This window comes from Symsagittifera roscoffensis, chromosome 5, assembly GCF_963678635.1.
Source record: "Symsagittifera roscoffensis chromosome 5, txSymRosc1.1, whole genome shotgun sequence".
Lineage (NCBI taxonomy): Eukaryota > Metazoa > Xenacoelomorpha > Acoela > Convolutidae > Symsagittifera > Symsagittifera roscoffensis.
Genome location: NC_087066.1, coordinates 29,691,569 through 29,717,335, shown reverse-complemented (window position 1 = coordinate 29,717,335; position 25,767 = coordinate 29,691,569). Strand labels below are relative to the sequence as shown.

General features: G+C 36.4%; 1 protein-coding gene across 1 annotated transcript; it reads right to left on the bottom strand.

The window, feature by feature from the left end:
* Positions 1-2,687: 2,687 nt before the first annotated feature.
* Positions 2,688-20,974, bottom strand: LOC134845875 (uncharacterized). Its single transcript, XM_063862978.1, has 4 exons — positions 20,923-20,974; positions 11,050-11,324; positions 4,845-5,065; positions 2,688-3,931 (listed from the first exon to the last, which is right to left on the bottom strand). The coding sequence occupies exons 2-4, from the start codon at positions 11,317-11,319 to the stop codon at positions 3,691-3,693; spliced, it is 732 nt and encodes a 243-aa protein (XP_063719048.1). The 5' UTR covers positions 11,320-11,324; positions 20,923-20,974; the 3' UTR covers positions 2,688-3,690.
* Positions 20,975-25,767: the final 4,793 nt, after the last annotated feature.

Here is a 25,767-nt window from a genome sequence, read left to right as displayed (position 1 = left end):
TCAGTTTTCTTAAAATTTTTGAAAAAATCACTAAATCGTCGTATCTCGCACACTAAAAGGATTTGGGCATTCGTATTGAGAGGTCTTAATTGCAGCTCCTGGACACCATCTCACTATTAGCTTGCGGATTGTAAGCTTATTAAAAAAACTACTGAAACCAAGCTCGAAAATCGACAAAAAAATTTAACCATTGCAAAATGCGATTTAGCTTAAACCTGAAACTTTTTTATTGTTAAACATGCAAAAATAATACGTTGAAAAACCTTAAAGGTGGCGAGATAAGGAAGCCTGCATTTAAATATATAATAGATCACAAGATTGAAAACTTCAAATATTTTGAATTTTTTTAAATCTAATTTTTCTGAAAAATTGAAAAGAAATTATAAAACACGCCATATGATAAAACACGAAATTATAAAACTACAAGAACTGGAGCAGTCATATTTGGCGGCATGTTTTGCAATCCTTGAGAGTATTGTGACAGTACCCAACTACAGGGTTGGGAAACTTCAAGTTTTGTAAATTATTTTGTTAACTGAGTTTTCTGAAAAATCACAAAAATCGTCATATCTCGTACACCAGATGATTTGAGCATTCATAATTGAAGACAAAATCACAACCCTCGGGGAACTCTGACAACATCCCACTTTTGTGTTGCTTACTTTTAACTCGGTAGAACAAACACTAGATTCAAACTGCAAAATCGAAAAAAAAAATCTTGAGCATTGCTATATACGATATAACCACGGCAAGATACGTGCCACACATTTAAATAGGGAACTGGTTTTGAAATCCATACAAAAAAAAACAATAAAAAACGGCCTATCTCGGCAAGTAAAAGGTTCTGAACCCTCACTTTTGAAGGCAATACTTGAAACCCCTGTTAAAACCCTGAAAATATCCAAGTTTAGGGTTGAAAATTTTGCGTTGTTTAAGATATCTAATCTAAATTTTTTTGAAAGTTTTGCCAAAAAATTAAGAAAAACTTAATGACTCGGAAAAAACAATTTAGGTATTCATTTCTGGAGGTCAACTTTGCAACTCCTGGGAGGTAAATATTGCATTGATAGATAAATCCAATTTTTACACTACACTACTCTGCGCTGTCTACATCCTCTCCTCCCAAGCTGGCATCATAGCTACCGCCTTACAATCGGACAATTCATTAGGCCTAGCAGTCAAACTGGAAAATCGAAAAAATGAGCTTTGTATAACACGTTATTATAAATTAAACATGAAATTCTTTCGCTAAACATGCAAAAAAATATACCGCTTTAACATGGTGAGATACATGTCACACACATTTAACTATAGCATAGACAGATATAGATATTATACAGTGTCGATTTAAAGTATGCGGACGAAAGAAACTAGAAATTTAAAACACGTTTATCTGTACCAGAATTTTTCAAGTGTTATATTTCGTCCAAAATTTAACCCAAAATGTATCCAAAATTTAACCACAAAAACAACCATTCTCGGTTTTTTAACCAATCAAAAAATACGCGAAAACTATCGCTTCAATTGGTGACAAAAATATATCAAAGTGAGGCTCTTTTATAGCCCAAAAATTAAGGAAAATTGTTATCGTTTCAGTTTTGTAAAATTATACCTATTTTCGTTTGATAGCCAAAAAATGTCAATTTTAGTATATTAAAAACCAATTGTTTCTTTAAAAACAAAATTTAATGTTTTGCGAAAAATTTTGGAGATCAGACACAGGTAAATATTTTGTTTTCGGGTAAAATTTTGGGCCGAAGTAAAATAAATTGCACCAAATTAATTCTCCTGAAAGCAAGTTTTGCCTTCATCATTATACCTAAAGTCAACCCAATTTAAGAAAAACGCGTTTTAAATATCAATTTTTATTCGTATTGACCGGATAAACTAAATCAGCACTGTAGCATATATGGATATAGATATTGTCAACCGACATCAGGAAAAGCGCTCATATAAATTGCGAAATCTGAGAAAAACTAAAAACAGATTGAACGTTTTTAGTAACTCAAACCCACAGAAACGACCAAAAATATATCAAAAATGCCTTGAACCGAAAATGTCTTGAACAATAATAATTTTCAAGCTCATTCGCAACTTTATTTTGAGCAGTTTTGAATAACTACTAATCACGTCTCAATTTATGAAACAGATGTAGTTCTATTTGTTATGAACACAATTTCATTTTAAACAAAAAAATCCGGTCCTGTGAAAAACCGATCCCACTCACACTGAAAAGATTTTCACTCTCGTCTCCTGCACAATTAAAAGCTAAAGCACTGCTTAACTTAACAGATACTTGATGTACCAAAGGAAAATCGAAAGCAAAAAGGTTAGCCGGAGCTGTGGAAGTAGCATCACAGAATGACCTGACGACACTAAAAAAAAAACATTTTACACTTTTTTCTTAACTTCTGGTTCTTTTTAGCACATGGCGACTAAATTAGGTAGACAAACAGATAAACAGATATATATGGTGATAGGAATTTTAGCATACTCAGAACAATTAGCAAGTCAGAAAGCTAACTTAAAAAGCGGCGTTGGCAATTAGCGACCGCTTGCTTCATTGCGCTTCCATTCGACACGAGTGTGGAACTCAAGGCATAGATTTTCGATTTGGAGCTCAAGGCACTAAATTGAAACTCAATTTGAGAAAAAAATTACAAAATATATGAATTTATTATCTCTCAAAACTAGTTTTTTGTTTGTTTACAACTTCCAGAATTTATAGCAAACTAATTTATTCTTTGCTTTCGGTCAAAGCCGGAACAATATATATTCAATTAGACAAATAATCGATCGAATTTGAAATAGATTTCAGATGGGACAGAATGTTATCCTTGTGAAGGGTTCTCATGATACAGTTTTTAACGATAGTAAATAGTAAAGAGTTTGTGGTCACTCCTTTTACCACAATTATATTATCGAAGAAAAGTTTCCTTCAAATTCAGTTTTCACAATAGAACATCGATGAGCCAGATCTATTTTGCATTAGAATTCCGACTGTCTCTATGGGCACTTCTCACAAATGAACCAATAAAATCAAGCCCATCTAATTTTTAGCAGCCTTTTAATTTATATCATTCAATAGCAACATCATTTAGCTATCATCTAATATCAAACTAGCACACATGGGGAAAATGCAAACATCACCAATAGACAGTTGGTATTGCAAACAGGGGTCAATGAACTCAAGAAAACCGAATACAAACAACCGATTATTTTGGGCTTTGATAAATTTATAAAAAAATATATATATATAATTGGCTTTGATGAGAATTTTTTATGATAAAACTTCAAAAGAAAAATCAAACTGAGCAAATGCATCAATAGTTGAAACCACTAAAAACTAAAACCTAAGTCATTCGCGTTTTTTTTGCGCCATTTACATCTTCATTGGTGTGAAGAGTGTAATAAACCTTTAAAACCTGAATAGTGAAAACCGACGAGCTAAAAAAAGTGTGTTCACTTGGTGCATTGACACTCACAAACTAGAAAATAAATCGATACAAAACGTGGGTTTAGTTGCGCAGAATGTGAACTTGCTTTTAAATGTAATATAACTACAGTGAATCATGACAGATAAACATTATTTTGAAGCATGCTTGCATTTTAACATCAGTTGAAGACTGATTTCGATTTGAAAAATTCAGTTTTGCATGCTTTCTCTCCTTTGGTATTTGCGAATCTTCTTTAAGCATGGGCTATCGGTTCTACCGAATAGAGCACTCCCTCTTTTTCGAACTTGCGCATAGTTGACAGCATTTGACACATAGCACAGCTATAGCAACAGGCCACACACGCCACATCCTCCAGATTTCCCATGGTACCTCTGTCTTTACCAATGTTGAATTTATTCCGAATGTGGCTCCGAAGCAACACCACCAGACACACTTTTGCCAGAGCAATCATACCAAGAAGAGACATAAGACTACTAAAACAAGTTTTTCGCATAATCGTCATCGATGTTCGTTCTATTCTAGTCTATTCCCCACTTTCTTCGACCAAAAAATATATAGTCCCTCAAACCAAATATGCATATCAGGTTCCGTAAGTAATTACAGAAAAATTCTAATTTGACACCTTCCATTTTAAAATGATCCACTTCGAAAACACGCGCAAAAATGATCTCTAAAACTTCGAAAGGGGAAAAAATAAAAGAAATAAAAGCCTTGAACAATCATGGTTAAACAAAGACAACAGTGGTTTAAAAAAAGGTAAAATAATTCAATTTTTTGTTGATGTACTCCCATTTCGAGAAAACTGGATCAAAAATGATTTTTTTTATTCCGCTGGAAATTCGTATTTCTTGACATTAACAAAAATAAAAAAGTCCAACCACCAAAAATCATCAAGACCTTTATAAGAGAAAATAACATCGTTCTTTTACGCTTAAAGATGAAAATATTCATCAGCAAGAAGATTATCTTCAAAAATGAAATCATCAGAGATTACGGGATTCGAGATAAAACATTTGAAAAAACTGGATCAATAGATCAGCTTGAAATCTAAAAGTTAAAAAGTGCTTTGATATTCACAATTAAACATCACTCGTGCTAAAATTGTCATAAGAAAGAGGCAAACCTGAAACAAGCCTCTGAACAAAAAAGAAATGTTTTATTTTGTTTTTGTATTTTGCGTTTAACTTTCTCTTAGAACTGAAAGTTTAATCATCCGTTTTGTTTTATACTCCTCTAGCACTAAAAAATACCCCGTGAAAAATTTGTCAACACTTTTCCCGACGTTTCCTGTTTACTGGTTGGGGACTAATAAAAATACCCCGTGAACGTTAAGCGTTTTGTCGACTAACTTAGCCAATACTTTTTAGACCCTAATGTCTTTCTTACCAATAAGCGGCGTTCAGAGCAGAATATTTTCGTTGGAGATCAGAGTTTTCGCGGACGCTTTCATAATCGTACTGTTCTTTATTGACTTGCATCTCAAACTCAGTAAATTGCTTTGCAGCTAAGATCATTATCCAGAAGCTGTATATAAAGTAATAAGCAACACATGCGGCAACCAGCAACATGCCCACTCTCTTGTAGTTGGCCTTTATCGCTGTCATATACTAAAACATAGCAAACAGACCGTGAGAAAAACGTCAATGAATTCACGGAAACAAGGAATGAAGACAACTGATTTTTATCTGACGTGTTCGATATAAATCGCATCAAATTTACGCACTTTCCGATTCAACAAAATCTCATAGACATGTTTCTCACTCATTCATACGAAAACACTATACTATTAGATGTTTCTTTTTTATGTTGGACATTAATCAGGGTCAGATCCAAGAACTTCTCGAGTGGGCGGGCAGATTTTTATACCCCCTTATATTTATTGGTGATTGGCGCCAAAAAGGCAGCAAAAAAGACCCGCTCAAAACAACTCTAAATTGAAAGGAAGGAAGCTAAATGATCCAAATATTTTTAGAAGACAACAAATTTATCATTTTTTATTTGACATCAGTATATCAGATACGTTTCAGGCCAGCCGTAAAAATACAGAGGTTCGCCCTGATAGGCAGCACTGTTTAAGTTCAATTCAATATTTAAGATAAAGTAGAAGAGCTAACATTCGGATCTCCACTTTTACTTTTGGAGACTGTAGATTGAGTTTCACTACTCAACAGATTTTGATACGCGAACTTTGCAATTCAAATCGCCGATAAATATTGTACGCTTTGAGCACTGCATGCGCGAAAGCTAGAATTTGCAGTGACGTACAATTTAGCAATATATGTGACAAAAAATCACTCACTCCACCATTTCCACAAAAAAACAAACACAAACTATAATAAATTTTGAGTTTTGCTCCCCCAACCCAAAAAAAGTCTACATTAATGATAGCCCGCAAACGCTCACGCACGCAAAAAAAAATCTGAAAAAAAGCAAAAGAACAACAACACTGGCAAAACAAGAGCATAGCCAACCGAGTAGAAAAAGATTGAATGAACCAAGGACTTGTGAAAAGAAATGATTTGTGTTTTGAGTTACAAAAACATATTTATGCCCTTAAAGCTCTTCGAACTTCAAGAACAATTTATCTAGAAAAATTTTCGCTTAAAAAATTGAGACAACATGATCAATAGGTTAGTTTTTCTTCCACTGGGAAATCTACGAATTTAATATTCGAAACTAGAAGTCTTTGTCTTTTTTGTGTATTTCTACACATTTGCTGTTCGACAGTGAAAACTGACTAAGTTCAATAAAGGAAATAAACCGAATTTGAAAACGTCAAACACAAGCCACTAAATCAAAAATGGGCGAAAACCAATTGAAGGACTTTTTCTTGAAAAAAAAACAACACGACCTATTAAGAATCCTCACTACCTTCATTGGCTCTTAAATCATGAAGGAGCCTCTTTATTACATACAAGTATACACAAGTAAAATATCATTAGACAAAACCATTGCTAAAGACCGATCCCACTACACTGCTCGTCCCCATATGCGACACTGACTAATTGTACTTGTATTAAAAGAAGTTACATGTCATTTTGACCCAAGTCAGCTCGTCCCAGACCAGCTTGTCTTGCTCCAACTTGTGCCACGTAAAATTTTGCCCTATTCCATCCTGTCTCAGATTTGTAAATAACTAAAAACTGTCCCATATTCGTTGATATGCTCGCAAAACTTAGTGTCGGCATGAACCTAAAAGATAATTTGCTGAACAATCAAGTTTGAAGCAAAATGCGGAAATTTTAAAATATAAGCTGAATCAAATTGAGTTCGAAGCATCCATGAAAAAATTAAAAGCCGCAAAATTTCAACGCAACCTTCATGTCCAGTTAAACATCAAAAGATTGATTGCTGATTTTGTAAGCTTGAGTAACACATTAGTCCATAATTTTACTGTCAAATCGGAGAAACGAAAACACGTAGGTACTGCGAACATTCCTGGCGGGGTGAGGGAAATACAAAAATACTGCAGTTATTGGCCTTATCAACTCTTTCAACGGTGACTATAACCGAAAAAAAATTACAGACTTTAATTGAAAACCAAATCAAAATGCAACTAACTGCCGTCAAGTCAAATGAAATTATGCCGTCAATTTAAAACTGAAGAGACCTATTTGAGCTACTGATAACAAATAATCGTCCTTATCGGTGTTTTAATATTTGGAAACGGTTTGGATATTTGCATGGACATTGTTATTTTTTTCGACCCTGGTTACGCGTCCCCTCCATAGCCTTAAAACTGCTGAACTTTAAATTCATAGACTCCAACTGAATTTTATGGAGGAAGGCTAAAAGACTTGAGTGGCTTCCTTGAAATAATGCTGTCACTCCGAAATATGTTACACCGATTGTCGTTCGCATCAAAACTTTTGCTACTTTTAACCCAGAAATTCATCTAATAGGTCGATCTCCAATTTACGCTCTCAAACTATTGTTCGATTAAAATAATTATAGCCAAACATAATGCCAGTTTTTGACGGAGAGCCTGTGGATAACTGTGCTGCTTTTTCGTATGTTGCTTCTGGGAGACAAGCGACAATTATACTGTCATTAACGGGTACAACTAGCTGCTAGGCCCCTTTTTCTTCTGCTGCATAATCTAGTTCGCCAGAAAATTTCTAGAAATAACATTGTGGCTGGACTCGTTTATGTTAAATACAATTCATCTCCAGCTGTTACGGCGAGTATTCAGCTTTTATGGGAATTGCATCTTGCGCATCTCCAGTGTTCAATAGTTTGTTTTCTGCTTTCTGAAAAATCCTCTTGTAGACCATAATGAGCGTTGATTTATTTACAAGAGATATTTAAGCGATAAAAAAATTGAATTAATAACAAAAATACAGTGTCGTTATGTTTCAATGGCACACTCAATGGCACAAAAATTGCGTTAAATTCCTAAAAATTTTAGCTTAGATGATATTTTAGGCTCGACTTGAACCATTTTCAATTAGTCTATTTTGTAATCTCAAAGTGAGTGGCGTCAACAATTAGCAATTGCTGGTTCTAAAAACTACAACAGACAAATAAAAAACTGTTCATTATGGGGCAAAACGGCATACGACAAGTTTTCAAGTATGTTTTATTAAGATACAGTAAGTTGGCACATCGCTAACATTTGTTCTGGGGTAAATAGTCCTGGCACCATTAAAAAAAATGATCCTCAATTACAAACTAAGAATACCCATTGAATCCATGATCCGAAAGAAGTGTTAATTGCCTTCGTCACTTCATTTTAAGACTCGATGAACTCAAGGTAAGGTCACAGTGTATAATGATAGAAGAGAACAAAAATAAATCCAACAGACAGTTGGAAAAGCGTCATGGACGCAAGGAATCAGAAAAATGGATGGGCCCCCAAGCTCTAATAATTTCTAGAAAAATTTATCATTGACACTTTTTTGATAAAATTAACTCAATTTCAGAAAACTAGGTCAATAACTAAGCTTTTTACTCCGCTGGGAACTCTGAAAAATACAATTTGAACTGGATTACGTTTTTGGTGGTCTTTACACTTTTTCCGTTCGATAGTAGAGTTTATCTTGAAAAAATCAAGCTGCAAAAAATCAAATTGTACCGTGAAAAAACTTTAATACTTTTTACGGAAAAAACACAAAAAATCTCCAAGACCTATATAAGAGTACTAAATTTTCATGATAATAACTCATTTTTGCCTGGCAAATTAGAATTTTGTTCAAAAACTTTTTAAGAAATGCATCTTAGTAAAAGCAAGCGTTTGGTCAAATTCAATCTATGGTTAATTGTAACTAGAGTGCAACGCACCTCCGGTGCTTCAAAACTTTAACAAATCAAAAAAACAGCATATATTAGATCTGCATCCTTTGAGTGTACTCTGACTGCACCCAATTACAAGGTTGGAAAATTCAAACTTTGTAGTTTTTTTATTCAAGATTTTCTGAAAACCCATGAAATTTTGTCAATTTTTTGATATCTAAGTTCTTTAAAAAAAACTATAAAATGAATTAAGAAACGTCACATCTCGAAAACTAAATGCATCTGAGCAATCGCATTTAGATGCAAGATTGAAATTTCGTGCGAGTATTCTGACAGCACCCAAATACAGCGTTGGGAATTTCAAACTTTGGAAACCTTCAAGCTTAAGTTTTCTCAATTTTTTTTTTGAAAAACTAGAATTTTGTTCAAAAACTTTTTAAGAAATGCATCTTAGTAAAAGCAAGCGTTTGGTCAAATTCAATCTATGGTTAATTGTAACTAGAGTGCAACGCACCTCCGGTGCTTCAAAACTTTAACAAATCAAAAAAACAGCATATATTAGATCTGCATCCTTTGAGTGTACTCTGACTGCACCCAATTACAAGGTTGGAAAATTCAAACTTTGTAGTTTTTTTATTCAAGATTTTCTGAAAACCCATGAAATTTTGTCAATTTTTTGATATCTAAGTTCTTTAAAAAAAACTATAAAATGAATTAAGAAACGTCACATCTCGAAAACTAAATGCATCTGAGCAATCGCATTTAGATGCAAGATTGAAATTTCGTGCGAGTATTCTGACAGCACCCAAATACAGCGTTGGGAATTTCAAACTTTGGAAACCTTCAAGCTTAAGTTTTCTCAATTTTTTTTTGAAAAACCGTAAAGTCGCCAAATCTTTAAAATTACCAAGATTTGAGCAATCACAATTGGAGGCAACATTCGCAACCCTTGAAAAAACTCTGACAGTCCCCAACTAAAGAGTTAAGAATTTTACATTTTGAAAAAAAATCAAAACCTAAGTTTTCTGAAACATTTTTGAAAAAATCACAAAAAACGTCATACATCGAAAATTACAAAAATATGAGCAATCATATTTGTGGGGAAAAACTTGCAACCCCTGAGAGTACTCTGACAGCCCCCTGTTACAAGGTTTGGAATTATTAATTTTGAAAAAAAAATTATAATTTAAGTTTTCTGAAAAATTTAAAAAATCACAAAAAACGTCATATCTCGAAAATTACATGGATTTGAGCAGTCATATTTGGATGCAAGCTTTGCATTGTGGAACTCATGAGAGCAGCCTCAGACTGCCCAACTACAGGGCTGAGACTTCCAATTATTTCGATTTTTTTGAAAAAAAAATCATGAAACACGTCATATCTCGACAACTATAATTATTGGAGGCAAGACAAATTGGAGGCAAGACTCGTAATACTTGAGAGTATTCTGACAGCACTCAACTACAGCGTTGGGAATTTCTAACTCGGGAAAACTTCAAACTTATCTTTTCTCAATTTTTTTAAAAACCATAAAGGACGCCATATCTCGAAAATTACCATGATTTGAGCAATCACATTTGGAGGCAACATTCGCAATCTACTCTGACAGTCCCCAACCAAAAGTTTGCGAGTTTCACATTTTGAAAAAAAATCAATATTTAAGTTTTCAGAAACAATTTTTAAAAAATCACAAAAAACGTCATGTATTGAACACTACAAAAATATGAGCAATCATATTTGGGGGCAAAATCCGCACCCCCCGAGAGTACTCTGACAGCCCCCAATTACAGGGTAAGGAATTTTAAATTTTGAAGAAACTTAATATTCCCAACATCTCGAAAACTACCAAGATTTGAGCAATCACATTTGGAGGCAAGATTCGCAATCCTTGAGAGTACTCTGAATGCACCCAACTACAGGGTTGGGACTTTCCAGTTTTTTTCTAAACTTATTTTGTTATTTGAGTTTTCTGAAAATTTCTGAAAAAATCACAAAAATCGTCGTATCTCGTACACTTAAAGGATTTGGGCATTCATAATTGGAGGCCAAACTCGTAACCCCTAGGAGAACCCTGAAAGCCCACTATTGAGCTGCTTATTCTACACTGGGTGAAATAAACACTGAATTCAAACTGGAAAATAGAAAAAATCTTAACCATTGCAAAATACGATATGGCTTAAACGTGAAAAAATTCTTCGTTAAACATGCAAAAATAATACGCTGAAAAAGCTTAAACTTGGTGAGATAGTGAAGTCCGCATTTAAGTATATAATAGATAGATAAGGGTTTGAAAGACACTGCATGATGGCAGATCTATTTCAATACATTACTGTCTTCGCATTCACTACAAATGGTTTACCTCGGCGACACAGGGACAAAAGAGCTGCAGCAAGCACACTGGGACATCAGAGAAACAGAAGAACATCTCATAAGCCCAGATCCTCTCCCCAGATGCTGCATGGTTTGGCGCAGTTGGTTGTACGCAGTAAGGGGGTATCATTGGCGCACATGGTTGGCTTGAAAATTGCCCTTTGTAAGCTGGCGGTTCTTCAGGTGCAACATATGATGAGGTTGAGGTTGCTGAATCGTAACTTGGCGGTTCTTCATTTGCTTCTCTAGACTTGTCCATTTCTTCTGTAAAAATTCATAATAAGGTTAGCTAACAATTTGCGCAAACAATTCTTCAAGTTTTTGCGCAAATCCAGAAAACAACCTTATACGCAAAGCTGCGCGTCGCTTCATGGCGATTCAATCAACATAGCCAACTGACAGTTGAAAACGAGTAATCAACGCAACGAAACAGAAAACAATTGATTTGTTTTTTGAAAAAATCTCAGCCTGCGAATTTCGAGGAAGAATAAATGGCCTTAAACCTCTTCGAAATTCTAGAACAATTTATAATTGATAAATTTTTCATGAAATTAACCATGGGGGATCTAGGATTTTCTCGAGAGGGGGAGCGGATTTTCAAAAAATTTTCAATACTTTATTTTACCTTTTTTTAGGTCAACCAAATTCATTTGCCGAGCTCTCTCAAAGCTTAAAAAGACATCTTCTGGCCAAATTTTCAATGCCGCAGGCAAATTTCGAAAAACAGGCCAAAAAAGACGTTTTTAGGTACTTTTTTGAAAATTTCGACCAAAAAAGCGCGTTTTTTCGGCGCGCACTCCCCTCTCAAAATTAGTATATATTGGCCACAAAAGCACCTTTAGACAAATTTTAGGGTCGATCACCAAAAAATGGACATCTCAAAATAGTACAAAGGGGGCACCCTTTGGGTCGCCAGGGGGTCGAATCCCTGAGGAGGGAGGGCATCGTGCCCCTAAATCTGGATTTGAGAAAACTGGATCAACACGTAAAATTTTTGTTTCGCTGGGAAGCTGAAATTAAAATCCACTTTCGACACTAGAAGCCGATCACGCTTTTGTGACATTGGCCAAATTGAAACTTTTCCTGCTCGATAGTGGAACTGCTTTCTTTTTAACAAAGGAAATGTACTCAACTTAAAAAGAGTTTATATTAGCTAGCTCCTTAATATGTTGGTTCTTTTTCAATCAATCAGGGCTTTTTAAATCCTTTCAATCATTCAAGTTCGTTAAAGGCAAACAGCACTATGTGCGACATCCGGCGCATTTAGATTTAAGTTAACAAGATTGCTCGTGTATTAGGTCAAAGCCCTAAATGCTCCCACTGCCCCTTCGCTAGTCTCGAATAATTTTAGTTCAATAGAACTGATTAATGATAAATTTTGAACTGCCAATATCAAATATAAAGAGCTAAAATAAAGTGCTAGATGCGAATGAAAAGAAATAAACAGGAGTCGATGCCAATGCAGGACCAACAACCTGCTCCTTAAATCAGTTCAAATTGCTCTCTATATTAAATTGGAAGATCATAGCATTTATTTTTATAAATCAGATTTGAAAAATGGGGTTTAAATTTAACTGTTTTTGTATTTGAGTTGATATATTGTGCATCTGCTGCTCAATGTCATTTACATCGGACTTATTGAATGAACAATTTGCAGTACATTTTCGTATCAACAAAACTTTCAGCCTAACTAGCGTGTAACGCACCTCCGGTACTAATAATAAACCTCATATATTGGAAATAAGATCTGCATTCTTTGAGTGTACTCTGACAGTACCCAATTACAAGGTTCGTAATTACAAAGTTTGCAAAATTTTTTCTTCAAGTATTTTAAACAAATTTTGAAGAACCATAAGTTCTCTTATAGTATCCAACTACAACGTTGGTAAATTCACATTTTGGGAAGCTTCACCTTAAGTTTTCTAAAAAAAAGTATTTTTTGAGAACCAGAAAAAATTTCACATCTCGAAAACTGCCAAGATTTCAGCAGTCTTTTTAATGGCAATTTACGCAAACTTTGAAAGTACTCTGACAGCACAGAACTACAGGGTTGCGAATTTCACTATAGTGAATTGTTTTTTAATGAGTTTTCTGAAATCACAAAAATCGTCTTACCTATTTAACTAAAAAAATTTGGAAAATCTTAATTGGAGGCCAATTTTGCAACCTCTGAGACTACTCTGACTGCCCCAAACTACACGTTAGGAATTTCAAACTTTGAAAAAAAATAAATTCAAATAAAAATCACAAAAAACATCATATCTGAAAAACTGCAAGGTTTTGAGCAGTAATCTTTGGAAGCAAAATTCGCAACTCCTGAGTGTACCCTGACAGAGGCTCACTACATAGATGGAAATTTCAAGTTTTCTGAAATTTTTTATATCTATGTTTTCCGAAAAATTTTGAAAAACAAAATCCTAAAAAACGTCATTTCTCGAAAAGTACAAGAATTTTAGCAGGCATAGTCAGAGGCAAGATTCGCAAACCCTGAGAATATCCTCACAGATTCCAATAACATGATTGAGATCTTCAGCCTTTTGGATTTTTTAAAAATTTAAACTTTTTTGAAAAATTTGGAGAAAATCATGAAAAAACATCTTGAAATTACAAGGATTTGAGAACTGAGATTTGAAGGCAAGATTCGCAACCCCTGTGAAAACACTGCCAGCACCCAGCTACCGGAGTCGAAAAATGCCTAACTCGTAAACTAAAAGGATTTGGTTATATATATATATGGAGGCCAGAATCGCAAAACCTGGGAAAACTCTGACCATATCCCACTATTAGCTTGCTAATTTAAAACTTGATGAAGTAAACACTGAATTTAAACTGGAAAACAGAAAAAAAACGTATCCTCTGGTGCTTCACAACCCTGTAGTCTGAAATAAGATCTTCATCCTTTGACTAAACTCTGACAGCACTTAACAACAGGATTGGTAATCTCAAGTTTTGTAAAAGAAAATAATTTAATTCGTTTTTTACTGAAATTTTGAAAATCCTTGAAATTAAGAGGTTCTTTCTTTGGATAAATTTAAAATGACATAAAAAATCTTATCTCAGAAATCAAAAGCAAATGAGCAGTAGCATTGGAATACAAAACCTGCAAATCCTGAGTGTACTCTCACAACACCAAACTACAGATATGGGAAATTCAAAGTTTTACAGAAATTGTGCCCTCATATTTTGAGTCAAAATTTGCAACTCCTGGAAGTACAATGAAAAACCCTCTCAACTGACATCACTTTACTCTGCATCAGACGCTTTATTGCCCGCCAAGGAAAACCATTAAAAATTGTTTCTGGTTCTGGAACAAGTTTTGTCGGTTCTAATACTGAGCTGAAGAAATGCCTTGAAAGCTTACATATTAACCAAGAATTTTTGGACAGCGTCAATTTATTGGACGTAACTTTTGACAGGGAGTCCAACCCTCCAGCAGCGCCTCACTTTGGTGGTTCTTGGGACAGACTAATGCAGACTTTTGAAATCGCCTTGTTTTAAGTCATTAGCTCCAGAACACTCAACTAAGAAACACTGACAACTTTCGCCACAGAAATTGAGTCAACAATAAATGCGAGACCGCTCACAAGCGTATACAACGACATTAAAGATGATCTGCCGCTCATTCCAAATCACTTTTTACTTGATCGAGCAACTGCAAATCTACCAGCTGGTGTCTTCAAGGACAAAATAACATCTCTTTCGAAGTATTGGAAAGCTTCGCAGCTGCTCGCGGATCACTTCAGGAAGCGCTTCCTCAGGAAATATTTACTACCCGGTCAGCAGAAACGGACAAAATGGTCAACTTCAACTTCAAACTCTAAACCAAACGACATGGTTTGGAAGCTCGAAAACGGCATCTCCCTCGGATGATGGCCATTACTCAAAGTCGTCGAAACATTTCCTGGACAGGATGTGATCGTAGGCTGTTAAATTAAAAACGCATTGCGGATTCAAAGTTCGACCTGTTGTCAAGTTGAGTCGCGTTTTCCCAGTTTCAAAGTAACCAATTAACAGTCAATCAAAGTGATTATCATGCAACTGAGACTTCAACAAATCATTAAACCAAAATGAACATCTGGATGATCTCATTAACTACCTAAGAAAAAGATGTTAAAGAACAGTTTCTGGTTCCCTTAAACCCTGTTTTCCTTATCTTTGTTCTTACTTTACCGTATCCTTACTGTTTAATCTTTTACTTTTTTACAAGCTCTGCAAATGTGGGCGGGTATCAATTCCACAAATTGATTTTTAGAACTTAATTACTTTTTTACCGCGATTTTTTTGCAACTAAGCTAAACCAATCAACATTATACAAAAGCAAGTCAGTGACATCACAAATGTTGCAACAATTCAAATATGGTAATTTACTGCTACACAATTCAATTTAGAATTTTCAAGGTAATCGTTATTTTCAAATTTAATTTCTCTAGAATTTAACTTATATTGTTCTTACACGTAAACTTACTTATTCAAACGGTAACCATCTTGATCCCCCCTTTCTCTTTTATTTATCTAATATACTAATTAGATAACTATTAACCAATTTGGAACCCTGTTTCCAAAACCTATAATACGAGTTTTATAAGACAATAAAGACCTTCTTACAATTTATGGACTACTTTGACTGAATTCTTTGCTACTGGACTAAAAGATCACGCGTTTATAATTTTTATTTTCGCCTAGTGTAGTTTTTCGCCTATTATAGCCGCCCCCTTTTCTACATTACATATGACGGAGATTCAAAAAATCCAACAATTATCTCAAAAATTGATATTAATGAACTGTTTGAAAATCAAAGAGCAATAAAAAATTTCAGGGTATCGCCCTGAAACGAGCAGTTTTTTAAATTGAATAAAAATGAAAGGCTGCTTTAATTTGCGTATACTTTTCTTTCATCAGAGAAGGTCGTCACATCTTACTGGACAAACTGAAACATGATCAGCACTGCCTTCTATTCAACTCAAACAAGAATTTGGCCGAAATCGATCTTTGTGATAGCTTATGTTTTCATCATCTGAACCTGACTGTATCTCTCAGATCTACATGTGAAATAGTCAAATTTGCAGATAATTGGATGCAATTCTACCCCGATTCGAGAAAAACTGAAGTAGATTGTAAATACGGGCAGAATTTTCATGGCGAAAAACCAGATATTCGATTTGTTTCGCGAAAAGGTCTGTCACAATCCAATTTTGTGAATGAATTTGTTCAGAAAAGTGTGGTTACGATAGAAGACTACATGAAAATAGGTTTTGATTTCGATTTTATAGCAGTCATAATTGAAGCACCAAATCTATTGCTGGACCAATTAGAGTGTTCTCTGAAACTCAAAAATATAGAAATTGAAAAAAGTTTGCGTGGCTTTGATGCCACAGCAAATAATGTTCCCGTTGCCAGCCCTGGTCAACCTAGAATACGCTTTTATTCGTTCAACGAGGTTGAAGGTGTGGAATTTGGAATAACTCTGGTTCTAATGTGCAACTTGATGATGCACGATTACGTAATGCCTGGAATGGGCATGTGGCTTCTCACTATAATTACTACAGCATCGACAAAACTGGCCATTGTCCATACATTTGACAATATAATTGAAAAATGTGACCCACAACCCGTAAAAAGTTGTGCAAACAAATCGGTTTTGTTCGAACCAGTACTTCGACTAGTTGAAGCAAGCAGGCTCGCCATTTTGGTTGGAGCGAAATATAAGTATCCAGTTCTAGAAAAGATGCCAAACACAGAAATCAACGGAGTCCAGCGTCTCAAAGGACTGGACGGCAAGCTCATCCTTCAGGTAGACGATCTGTTCAGAAAGTCAGACATAAAAGAGTTACATAGGGTGGGAGTAAAAGATGTTATTATAGTGGGCGATGATAATCATTCTAACCATTCCAACTACAAGTTTTTCAGAAGCTCAGAAATTTTAATAAACTCTGTGAACTCTGCGATTTCGGGCAATTTAGTTGTATTCAACTGGGTGACAAATTTGTACAGCGAATCTTCAGCTCTGCTACATCTCACTCATTTTCTACATGAAAATGCACAGGTCAGTGCTTCACAAGCTCCACAATCGGGTATTGAAAAAATTTTGGCCATGCAACAAAAGCTACCAAGTTCAGGAGCTTGTAGCAGGTGGGAGATCTGGAAAGAAAAAGGAACCGAGCATTACGCCCTCAATAACCTGATACACGCATTCGATATGCATAAAAACAGCCTGAAATTTCTCAGCCAACAACACGACAACCTAATCTACCAGAGAGACTTAAATTTTGCCAAATTTGATCAAATTGAGATGTCCAAACTACATTTGATTATAAGCAAGCTTTGTCTTGAGCTACGAGAAATGTTTGGCGCAGGCTCAAACGGTATTTGCTTCACTTCAGAAAACGAGGGAGATTTAACGTTGGAACAAAGTGCCGCAGAAGGGTTGGACAATGTTTTAAAAGCTATCCATTTAAACCCTTACCATCAGCAAAACTACGAGCAGGCCAATCGGTTGATCGAAGTTATCACTTCTGAATATCATATCAAACTGGCAGAGAATGAAAAACGACGGCTTCCTAATCAACCTATAATAGAGGATATGAATCGAGAACAAAGATTAGACCATGAGGTTCAGATGGACGGTAATATTTCTATTAAACAAGAACAAATTCAGCAACAACGAAACGAGTACAACGTCGTCGATACCGAACAAACTGACGAAAAACAGAAACGGAAATTTGCATTGGCGGATAGCATCTGTGATCTAGCACAATTAGGCCTACTGCGCGTTCGATTGGTCGAAACTATGGCGACTGATAAATACAATCTTCTAGAATCTCGAGCAATTAAAGCTGAATTCTTGACCAAGTATTCATTCAGATATGTAATGGAAGCTCTGGAATTGAACCCAAACCAGGCACAAGCTAAGGAAATTCTAAGTCAAATTTTTGCAAGCTTGACCTTTTGGATCAAAGAAGTCCATTCACTAGCTGCGGAAATCAGAGAAGCCGATTTCTTCCTACTAAGCCGATTTCTTCCTTAGTTGAAAGAATATGCAGGGACATTAGTGGACAGTAGTGCTCGGCTAGCTTGACGATAAAGGAAGAAAAAGTGAAGTATTAAGAAAATAACAATAAAAAGGAATTTCAAAAAAATATCAGCGAACAACTGAAAACAAAAAAAAAGTAAATGAGAACAGACTGGTCATCGCTAGAAGCTGTGTTAATTCAACTTTTATAACAGACTGAAAATCAACAAACACAAGCTTGATGACGCAGTCAATTTCTAACCTGATGCTAGAGCTCATTTGCTGACTCTTCCTTATCCTGACGCTCAAAATTCGAAATTATTTCACAAAATTATTGCTCCGACTTTCGAAGAAAACGGACTATTCATGCTCGGGGTGGTTTTTTTATTCAGTCAATTTTTGCCGATCGAAATAATAGTTTTCGAGAAAAAAATTTGTACCACATTGAAGATATCGATTTCCTGAGTTCAATTTTAAGAAAAGATATTTGATTTCCGATTATTTTTGCAAATTTATGGGAGTTTGAAAATTTCTAATTTGATCATGTTCTGAACCAAAATAATTATGCGCGCTCTGCATAATCTATTTTTAATGCTGAGAGCGTAACGCGAATTGTTTATGCGTGGCAAGCTATTGAGACACTTCGATTTTTTCCAAAATTTACGAGCTTTCAAATTTTTCTTTTTTTTTCAAAAAATATTCGATATGAATTAAGGGACAATCGGAACATTCAGGGCTTTGCCCTGATAAACGAGCAGTCTTGTTATGTTAATGCCTCTATGCTGTTAATTATATTTGGTAAAAACTCTAAAATATCTTTATCAATACTTGCTGTATATGCAGGCGAATTTGCTAAAGAAAAATGGAACATGGGAAAAACGCGAAAAAAACGTCACAAAAAAGTAAACGTTTGGACGCAGCCTTCAATTAATTTCACGCAGAAAAATTTTTCTCATGTTTTTTTTTCTCAGCAAATGAAGTTAGTATGGCGTCGAATGTTGGAAAAACCCTAACTCTTGTCATATACCTTGCAACTAAATAACTTGTCTCAACGAATCAAATTGTGTAATCCATAAAAGCTTACGTACAATGCAAGTAACAAAAAAATTTTACTACACATTTTAAGGCTAACAAATTATCCATGAGTTGGACAAAAAAAACTAGTAATGGAAATTGTATGAGAAAAATTACTTCATGGTTAGGCTAAGTAGAAATTGAAACAAGACTGCTCGTATCAGGACGAATCCCTGAATGTTCCGACTGCCTTTTCAGCTTTATGGAGCAGTAATAACATGAAAAAATTAAAAGTAATAAAAATAGAGAAGTTTTTTTCTAAAATTTGAAATTTTTAAACGAAATTCATCCCCCCTCACGCCATATAAGGTACAAAAGGATAGATTTCGCTCCTTGTAACAAATCAATTATGGCAAATAAGCTTCTTGCTACCAATTTGGAACAATTTCTAAGACGGATTAACTCTCCGCTTACGCGTTAATAGCGCGAAATATCGAGCGTTCATTGTCCCAAATTGGCCAAAATGGCAATCTTTAAACCCCCATAACTTTACGAAAAATGATCACAGGTGAACTATCTTTTCAAATTTAAGCTCAGGATAACAATACCTTTCGAATGATATAAAAAATTCCGTCAAAAATGGCTAGTTAAAAAGTCGAAATTTGTCTGAAGAAAAAAAAAACCCACCCGAGCACAAATATTCCGTTACTTTCGTATCGAAAGTCGGAACAATAAGATGACGGAACTTTTTAAAAATGTTAATGTTTTTGAAGTTTTATTGGTTTATATTTAATACAAACGCTCATTGGATTGAAGGTAATGCCATTATCTCTAGACCGAAATGGTGGAACTTGTAATCTAAGAAATGAGCGATTAGGTACAAAATTCAGTAAAAGTTCCCGCCACACTGCATTGAATCATTGACACTAATAGCTTCTCTCTGTTGTTATTGGAGGAGTTTGACAAAAGTTTTAACCATTTTTTGTATAACAAAAAGTAGAGCCCTTTATGACACATGAACAGCAATTTGTGTTAAAGATGAAGTTTGTTTTGATTAAAAATTACTTCAACTTGTTTATTACAAGTGAAAATTAATCCTACAACTGAAACTCATGAATATAATTGAAAGACAAAAAATATGATATTCTTAGACGAAATACACGATGGTTGAAAACAAAGAAATTTTTAATTTTGTCATAGGTTTTAATTATCATGGTGCTGATTGCTTTACAAACCGTTATTATGTATTATACGTTAAGCAATTTCAATTCGGCTTTCCAATGGAAAAAGAGTAAATCTAATTGTTCTGACTTTCGAAAAAAAACAGAACCTTCATTCTTGGTGTTTATTTTTTAATTAGTCAATTTTCGGCAATCGAAGGATTAGTTATTCTACAAACGATTTTATACACCATTGAAGATATCGACTCAGATAACATAGAAAGCTGTATTTTACCTCCGAATTTAGAAAATGTCAATTTGTAGATTTTATCTAAAATTCTAAAAAGGTAACTCGGAGGTAAAATGGTAATTTTTTATGCGTGGAAACATATCCCGCTCAAAAAAAATGGTTTCAATTTGAATTGAGACCTGCTAATAAGTCGTCTTAACTTCGTACGACTCGAAACTTTACGCATGATCTTTGATATTGTCCAAAATTTTTAGTTATTAGTTATTCGAAGGGGCATTCGGGCCGTTCAGGGCTTTGCACTGATATACGATTTGAAGCCACATTGTTTTTGGCGGAAATTTCCTACTACAAACCAATGCATCATTTTAAAAATTAGTAGGCATATGTTGTACCAAATAATAATCAAACGAAATTTTTTCAGGGCCGTACCTTTTTGTGAGACATCCGTTGAATCTTGTCTATTTTCTGCAAACCAAAACTGTTCTATAAAGTTTAAGACAATATGGACTTTGAAATTTGACAAAAAAATTTATAAAACAACTCCCATAGAAACTGAGTGACACAACTTGCATGTAAGTAAGAAATATATGAAACAAGCTGGCAGTTTATGTTAGAATTGTAGGATTATACGAGACCAAACTGTGCATTGGATAGGCGTACAATTTGGTGTGTGTAGGTGTCTGGAATCCGGAGAAAAGTCTTTACCGATGTTAAAATTTTGACAGAACAATTAAAGAAAACAAAAAAGAGCAAAGAGAGCGTCCTTTTTGGGGAATCCGCTTACAATTTGTAAAATACACAGTTTAGCCTCATAATGGAAGTAGTAGAAGGTCCAACACCGGTAACGCTGGGGGGGGGGGGGGTTGAGCAGGGTGCGGAAAAGAGCAAGAGCAAAATTTATGTTTATTATATTTTCGACTTGTTGCACTCGGTGTTTACTACCATTTAATTCCAGCAGGAAATACCCACGCTGAGTTTGTAACGCAAACTTGTTTTTGCATGTAACTGATACAAATGCATGTATGTGCCAGTCGGTCATATTTGGAAGTTTGACCTTGAGAGAAGCAAAAAAACACTTGATTTTGGAGTGAAATTTAATTTTTCAAAATTTCGAATGGAACCTGTCATGCACGATTTTCTCGCGAGAACTGAAAATCAGAAAAAGAAGTTAGAACAATTTAAGAACAATTGAGTCGCACACGCGGGAAAGTTGTAAGAAAAAGCAGTAGGAAATTGCTATTCGCAATTTCCATCACTATCATAATCGAGAGTAGAGCTGTCCCATCTGTGACAGAGACGAGAGCATTCCCACGAATTGGATTATAGCGACTGGAGTGTTATTCGGAACTGGACTAGAGTGAACCTTCGGTGGAAAGGTGGACAACTTGAGTGTCCTAATGGTTCACAAGAAAACTATTGTCTAGAGTATAAACTCGTTCTCATTGTTAAAACTATAAAACATTAGACTCATTTAGTTGCGTTATTTAATTCTTGAGTTAATTACCGACTGGATTATTTCCCACTTCTTGAGCGTGCTACTATGTGAGTACAAATTTAAATTCCTAGAGTGTGTTTTATGATTGTTATGTTGAGGTAAGGCGAGTTTTAGGTTGATCCATCTGAAATGGATCAAAGTTCCACTGTCTAATAAAAAAGCAACTTAACGGATTGTTCCAACCCGGTTTTTAACGGCGTTCATGTATTTTGGGTATCTAGAGACCTAAGTATGGGGACGTTTCTAATTCTAGAGTGGGGGGATATTTTAGTAGTAGCCTTTAAGCTGTAACGGGTCGTAGTCTCATGTCACAAGCGAACCGAACTGGCTCCGACCGTTCTTGAGGTAGAAAAACACAAGAGATGGTGTCCCTGACCCTTGAGCCAGTGGTTATAGGGCCTATTTTTCTTAAGCCTCATGTGTGACTGCAGTAGACGAATGTTACATAGTGTTTTTATGGCGCTCCTGGGTGTTTACGACATCAAGACTACGGAGTCGAACCCACTTGAGACAGCTTCGGGCTGAATGCCCATTCTAGAGTACCGGCGGTACGGTTCGACAGGAACGTGCAAACCTTCCGGTTGTACCGTGATAGCTTTTTAAGAAAACTCGAGAAAATTTCCTGGTACGCTCTCCGAACGAGGCTTAGCTAACCGAGTAAAGGGGGGCAACTAGGGGGACAAAAACACGAGCAAAAAGACAAAAAGCAAAACAAAAACCAAAAAAGAATAGAAAAAGGAACAAAAACCATAAAACGAAAAAAGACAGTGACTTTGACACCAGATTAGTTGGATCAAACCTTTATATTAATTAAATAGTATACCCATACTGTTTTACAAGTTCGATCGTTTCGATCAACCTAGCAATTTAAACCAGTAAACTGAAAAAAGTGCCCGAAGTGGGGCGTGGTCAAAGGTTTTCAGATAGCTTGGAACTTAGCTGGACCAATAGGAGACTTAACTGGAAGAGGTGACCAGCCGAGTGGGAAAGTGGCTCAGGGACACTTGAATTGAACCAATAGGAGACTTGACTGGAAGAGGTGACCAGCCGAGTGGGAAAGTGGTTCAGGGACATTTGAGCTGAACCAATAGGAGACTGGACTGGAACAGGTGACCAGTCGAGGGGGAAAGCAGCCAAGAAGGATTTGGCAATTCTCGAGTTCTCAAGTTGGGCAGAACGGGTATCGTTAGAATCCACATTACATTATAGGAGATAAGTGTAAAATTGGATAAGCGAAATCCCCCAGTTTTGAGGAACGTTTTTACTTGAGCAGGCCTGGAAACAGGTCTACGGTTTTCTCTTGAGAGGTTTAGCACCCGGCGCTTAAAGTAATTTTTAGGCTTAAGAAGGGGGGCTAGAAAGGGGGGAGGTTAGAAGGGGGACTGGTTAAGTTAGAGGTTGGCGGTTGTAAATTGTAAAAAGGGGGAAATTAGAGTAACTAATTAGTCGACATCGTTGACTTAGTTACATTAGAAATTAACACGCGTTGGTAATATTAGGTGGAGATCCAAAATTCAACTCGAGTTAAGACTGGTACGCTGGTTGGTTTGGTAGGGGGGACCGGATATAGACAGCTTTTGTGATACCCCATAAGATCACTAGTGGGGGGAGGAAAACGCGTGGCAATTAGGTACCAGACATTTTTTTTTTTTTTTTTAGACCAAAGGTAGACATTGGTCACCTTTGAATTTCAGGTGGGCTCATTTTTCTGTTTTTATCATTTTTCTTACTTAGATTTTTGTTGCATTTTAGTGAGGATTTGTGTTTGGTTTTATACGAACAGGTGATCACAAGATACCTGCGCACCTACATTGAAATAGAAACAACCGAAAGAAGAGGGGGGTCAGCATTTGGCTTTTAAGAGAGGGTTTTTGGGAAAATTTTACTAGAGCTTGAGTGGTGGTACAAGGTACGGTGATTCAAGAAGACCCTACAACGAGGAAGACACTCCGTGACGAGTATTGGGACAAGACCGAAGAAGTCTTGGGACAGAGCAGTCTTGGGATAGTGGTCTTGGGACAGGGTCTTGGGACAGTGGTCTTGGGACAGGGTCTTGGGACAGTGGTCTTGGGACAGGGTCTTGGGACAGTGGTCTTGGGACAGTGGTCTTGGGACAGGGTCTTGGGACAGGGTCTAGGGACAGGGTCTTGGGACAGTGGTCTTGGGACAGGGTCTTGGGACAGTGGTCTTGGGACAGTGGTCTTGGGACAGGGTCTTGGGACAGGGTCTTGGGACAGGGTCTTGGGACAGTGGTCTTGGGACAGGGTCTTGGGACAGGGGTCTTGGGACAGTGGTCTTGGGACGGGGGTCTTGGGACAGGGTCTTGGGACAGTGGTCTTGGGACAGTGGTCTTGGGACACTAGTCTTGGGACACTAGTCTTGGGACACCAGCCTTGGGACACTGCTCTTGGGACACTACCCTTGGGACACTAGTCTTGGGACAGTAGTCTTGGGACACTAGCCTTGGGACACTAGTCTTGGGACAGTAGTCTGGGGACACTAGCCTTGGGACACTGCTCTTGGGACACTACCCTTGGGACACTAGTCTTGGGACAGTAGTCTTGGGACACTAGCCTTGGGACACTAGTCTTGGGACAGTAGTCTTGGGACACTAGCCTTGGGATACTAGTCTTGGGACAGTAGTCTTGGGACAGTAGTCTTGGAACAGTGGCCTTGGTACAAGGGTCTTAGGACACTAGCGGAGAGTACTGTGATAGTGACGAATAGTCTTGGGACGGTATAGAAATTGAAGTCAGATTACAACAAGTGCGTTTTAAGACAGAATAAGACAAATCGAAATAGGTAGGGTTAAGACCAAATTAAGGAAAATTTTTCGGAGGTTTTAGAAAGAGAATTGGATAAGGTTTTTAACACGTTGTACAGAGTTTGTTACCACAAAAAATATTTTTTTTACCCTTAGAATAGAATCGTGTATATAATAAAATTGTAAATAGAAGCAGTTGTAAATAGAAATAATGAGGCGGAGTAGGGTACCGGTGCTCGAAAAAAGGTCAAGTGGATCAAACACGAAATATAATTCATCGCTGCGCGGAACGACATCAACGGGCCCAAAGATAACGAAGACGAACTTTTCAGTTAACATGGTCAGCACAAGGAGTACAGCGGAGAACAGGGCGAAAGAGGGCACGGAAGGGGAGCGAGTAGAACCCACCATCGAGATTGATCTAGAGACACCCGATCAAAGTGTGGATGAAACAAGGAAGATGGCGACAGAGTCAACTCCAATGCCCAATGCAGAGGAACCGAACCAGAAACCCATAGAGTTCTCACCGATAGATGACGCGGAAGACGCAATAGGCAACACCGAAGAAACGGTGAAAGAAGACTCTCAAGTAAAGAGGACATCTTTTACGGAAAAATTGGGAATAATGTTCGGAATAAAAACAAAAGAAAACGTGACTGAAGAACCAAAAGCAGAAAGAGCACGAACATTTGGGACAGTGAGCACGAAGACCTCAGAAGCCAATCCAAGAGAGGAACAAGCTAAAGCAGAGGCTACGGCCGAAGAGAGACCGACAGCTGACCATGAAGAGACTACCATTGAGCTGGGTGACTTGTTGGCGAAATTAAATCAGATTGACAAAAGACTTAAGCACAGTGAAGAAGACAGAGAGGTGATAAAAAAGGAGATAAGATACAACAAGCACGAGTATCTAGACAGTTATTTTAACCTAGCTAAGGCAACAGATGAGAGACTCAAGGAAATGTCAGATAAGGTAGAAGCCACCAATGAAGAACGAGAAAAGAACATCAAAACA